At 34.1% G+C, this 4,724-nt stretch overlaps 1 protein-coding gene across 1 annotated transcript; it reads right to left on the bottom strand.

Moving 5' to 3' along the window:
* LOC124838428 (TLD-domain containing nucleolar protein) lies at window positions 1–4,724 on the bottom strand. Its single transcript, XM_047314022.2, has 8 exons — window positions 4,506–4,724; window positions 4,330–4,432; window positions 4,132–4,236; window positions 3,936–4,021; window positions 3,335–3,576; window positions 1,891–2,080; window positions 1,229–1,412; window positions 1–468 (listed from the first exon to the last, which is right to left on the bottom strand). Exons 1-8 carry the CDS (start codon window positions 4,559–4,561, stop codon window positions 166–168), a joined length of 1,269 nt encoding a protein of 422 aa, XP_047169978.1. The 5' UTR covers window positions 4,562–4,724; the 3' UTR covers window positions 1–165.

Consider the following 4,724-nt stretch of genomic DNA (forward strand, 5'->3'; position numbering starts at 1 on the left):
TGAAGAAAGTACATGTATATATTTCACTATTCTAAAAGTACAAAAAAGAATAACAAAAAAACAGATTCACAATATGTTATTTAACAAAGACTTGCTGCATAAATTTGTTTTTCTGATGAGATGAACAATGATGAAAAGGCCAGTATATGACACTCATGCAATACTCTACTCGCTGGAATTTGCAAGCCCGACCATTTTAAGCATATTGCGATCTTCCTTGAACCTCTCCAGAACAGTGCCTTTAACAGCATCATGCTTGTCTTGTGTTGCAACTTGAGTCACTCCCCAGCATTCTATTACTTCTGGCAATATACGATTAGTCTTGGAGAGGCAAGGGCTACCAAACGTGGTACACGAAAATGTATGTCCTTGATCAAAGTTTGCTGATACAAACAAACCAAAGTGATTGACTCGTCCCCCAAAACCAATGCCATTTGGAATGTCCTCTGAAGTGAAGTTGATAGCACACTACAATACATATTTTCAAGAGTTAAATAAAAATATATAAACTCTTTTAAATACATCATTACCAATTAAAATCCAATCCAACGTGTACAGTGTGATCACTGTTCTGCCTTGGAATGAACGGAACCTATTCAAGCATTTTACTAATCTTCCTTATAAAATTGTGTCAAACGATCTTGCTGGTAAGACTTGGCTAACCATAGAGCTACCTTTCTGCTATAACAACACTAAAAAAAATTTGATCATGCTTAACCTCCAACATACAAAAAAGCAGTTGAAACTGATAGGAAGCCCAACACCTTGCAGCTCACATTTGGCAAATTATTATTGTTCAAACGTGAAATGATTTCAACAAAACTAGTCTTTCCAATATAATATTTACTACAGAGTGAAAATCATGTAGAATTCAGGACTAATTTCCCTTGTTCAAATTGCAGCACCAATGTTACTTAAGAGTTTTATTAGATAGATCATAAGCTTAGCATAAATTGTAATGCTTTTGGAGAAGTTAGATGAATGAACTCTTATAAAAATTGGACCGCATAGGCTGGTTTTAACTTATAAAAGATCGATACTTTTTTACCTTCTTATTTTATTTTATTTTTAATATTTACTGAAAATTTTAACCAGAAACAGAACCTTAACCAACTTTGTAATGCCAATACAAAATACAGACACAGTTTAACAATTAGAGTTCAACATATAATAAAGGGACGTTAAAACTAGCATTCTAGAATCTTTGATTCAAGTAGACAGTAGTTACCCATTGCAGATTATTGTTTGCTCCAGTCGGCCTGAATATAGAAGCCACTGGATTTAGTTGAAAAAGGTAACATTTCATGTCTCCATAAAAATCAGCATGTCGCTCCCATGGTTGAGAAGCATACCCTCCATATATATAACCCTCTTTGTCCTTAATAATTAACACAGTTGGGCCTGCATGATTTCTGCAATTAAAATTAAAAGTCAAATACGAATTTCAAATTGACAAACTATTCATTCTTATTGTACAATAAAATTTAACTATAAGTTAATTCAGAGCCTTTAACTTTGTATTGTAATAACAAAGCTCCTAACAAATACTAAAACCTATGCATAACTATTGGCTTTTAAATCTAACAATAAACCAATTATAGTCCATCGGTTGTACCGAATGCTTGCAGTATTTTAGATATCTCAAATGAAAACTTTCTGAGGAATATACTGCATTAAAAGCACTAAACGAAGTAGCAGTACAACCAGTACATAAAGCCTGCAACACTTCAATATTTAAATATACTGGAGACATTGTTATAGTTAAAAAGCCAAGCCATTCACAATCCCCTCTAGCAAATTTCCACAATTTTGTTTTTATGTGCAAAGTGTCTAGGAATCTACTAATTTAGAGCAGTAGGATGCTTCAAAGGAAAAAGACGATATACTTACGAAATGTTGCCCAAGAATGTATTAAAACTAAGACCATTAACAGAACTATGATACAAAAGATTCCAATCTTCCAGGTCATGCTGAGAGAGTGCGCCTCCAATATGCCAAGCATATTCCTTTCTTAAAAGTATAATGTTAGGATCAATAGCCGTTGAAGTTAATAGTTTAGGAATCTGAGAACCAGGTCGTCCTAGAAAAAAGAAAAACATTGGAATAAGAATATATGCTAATCATATATGGTGAACTTTGCTCAAAACTAATTCAGTAGCATTTGATCTAAGAAAATGGTAATGAAATGAATACAGTCATAATGTGAAGCCAATAGTTTAATGAATTGCATGTGTCTGTGTAACAGTCTAACAGATACATTTGAGTTGTGCAAACAGTTAGAAAAATAAAATTTACAATTAACATAAAAGTGTTTTTGGAAACTATAAGAACAGTTTCCAAAATTATATATCAGGCAAAGAATTGTTCTTAGGTCACCGGTAGCCATTTAGCCAAGCTTCTCAAGTGCGCTGCACAGATCATCACCATTAATTGCTATTTTTATCTAATATTACTCAATAACTAGTCTAACAGAAGAAATATCACTATTTTAGTCAAAACGTTTTGTTTTAGGTAGGTCAAATAAATTGCACTGAAAAAAAAAATGGTGGATAATGAGAAGACTATCACAACTACTATTACAATATAAACAACATCAACCAAGCCTTATCCCACTAAATGGTGTTTGTCAAGTGAATCAATAAATAGCATTGGGCTCTATAGACACCAAAATACTAGTGAATCGTTATAACCTTTTGAATGGTTTCTCCCCTTACATTCCCCACATCATTCTGTCAATCGTAATCAACAATACTACCCACCCTATTTTTTGTTCTAACTTTACCTTACCTATGAACCAGATACAGATCTTGACAACTAACTTTGCAGCATTTTATTAGTCCCACATGATTTTTGAAGGCATATGTAGTTCATCCTCATAATCATGGTACCAACTACACCTATAGGAGTTCCAGTAATTTATGTTCTGAAACAAATGATATTCTTATGACACATCAAGGAAAAAAACAAATATTTAAAACTAAATCTGGATGCTAAATGGCTAACATTTAACGGAATTTCAGCTTAATACATACAAGCATACTTAAAAGTAACAACCTGACACTAGAGTAGTTGTATCATTGATCCATGACACAAATGGTTAGACAAAGTATTACATAGGCTCCTGACTGTCCAGCCCAGCTTCCTCTTTTATCCCAACTTCAGGACTGACATTGTACAATTTGGGGGAGGGAAAATCATAAACAACAGGAAAGTTCAATTTACATGAAACAAACAACCCAACCAATCTGCAGTCCGTCCGCCTTCTCATATTTCAGATAAAATTGTAAGAAAATAAGTCAATAACAAAAAATTTGGAAATTAAGTGCTGCAATACCTGAACCAGGTGGCAGTAGTAGGCTTCCAAGAAGCTTCTTCACAGATGGGAGATGAGTACACCAGTTTCTGAAATCTTCAAAAGACATAGTCTCCTCGGTGCCCCCTTCATTATGCATGGAGAATTTTGCAGCATTCAGAAATATGTTAACAATGTCCTCATGTGAACTTGATCTATCCTGAGAATCTTTTATGCATAATATATTGTTAAAAATGGCGATCATAACAATTTTCAAATCAGACCTGCATATCAAATATATATACATGAATTTAAGAGGGGATAGCAAAAGCAAAATAACTTTTAAAACCGAATTTCAAATGGATGAACCTATACTTAAACATAAAATTCACACGTCTTATAATCCTTTGTCCTTCGTTAGAAACATAAACAGAACATCAACCAGGCTGACAAAATAACTTCTAAAGAAATATCAATTGTAGAACTGAACAAAACAAGAGATATCTATATATAAAGTGACTAAATTTTACTTATCCGCGAAGAAAAGTATGTGAATTTAAACTAGCAGATAGGCAAACTAGCTTTAATACATAATTATTTTGAACTAAATGGAGGCTTGTATATGATCAGACCCGCATCCTACCTCGTTATAAAATTATCTCCAGATACGTCTAATAGGCGAAAGATGTATTCTTCAATTTCATCTTTTGTCCCTTTCTCATAAGTAGCCTGCAACATGAAAAACAACCCAACATATATTGGATGCATGACACCACGATAAATATGTCCTAATTTTGAGACAACACCAACAAAAAACGATGAGGAAAGCCAGAACTCACTTTAGCAACAACGAGGTCCTCAAAGGTTAACCTTTGATCCTTGCGCTCTTGAGTAACTAAATCAAACATCCTCTCCCCAAGAGGTCCATGAAGTCCAAAATATGACTACAACCCCCAAAAACAAATCTTTTATGTGTTTTAGGGATAATAAAAGTGGGTTATTACGAAGACAATTAATCATTGGATTGCAAAAGAAACCTGAAAAACTGAGGGAGAGATGCATTTGGCGTTATTCTGTGACTGAGCTGCCAGATGATTGAACAGAGACCTCAAGTCTTCAAGTTCCTTTTGAGTAAAAGCTCTGCAAAGCTTTTGGAAATCAATCTATTGAAATGAATTTGTGAAATTAAGTGTGGTGAAAGAAAAAGAGGAACCTGGCTGCAGAAACATATCGAGGATCATTGTTGGATGGTGATTGAGCGTTGCCCATTGCTTGCTTTGCCTCCAAAATTGTTGTAATTTCAGTCCAAAACTCGTGAGTTCTGCAAAGTTTCTTAACATCACCTTCCCCTTTCACTCTATTTCTCTCTACGGAATCCCCGTCATCAAGTTTCTAGATTTCTGAGAAGAATAAACTGCTGTATACGTAATTT

Source organism: Vigna umbellata, chromosome 5, assembly GCF_029865625.1.
Source record: "Vigna umbellata cultivar VRB3 chromosome 5, Vumbellata_1.0, whole genome shotgun sequence".
Classification (NCBI taxonomy): domain Eukaryota; kingdom Viridiplantae; phylum Streptophyta; class Magnoliopsida; order Fabales; family Fabaceae; genus Vigna; species Vigna umbellata.

Excerpts from the sequence above, each read along its gene's own strand:
- LOC124838428 (XM_047314022.2), bottom strand. The coding sequence starts at position 4,561 with ATGGGCAACGCTCAATCACCATCCAACAATGATCCTCGATATGTTTCT. Across the intron at positions 2,081-3,334 it reads ACTACTGCCACCTGGTTCAG|GACGACCTGGTTCTCAGATT; the intron begins GTATTGCAGCAC and ends TCTTTTTTCTAG. Across the intron at positions 1,413-1,890 it reads ACATTCTTGGGCAACATTTC|AAATCATGCAGGCCCAACTG; the intron begins GTAAGTATATCG and ends TTTTAATTGCAG.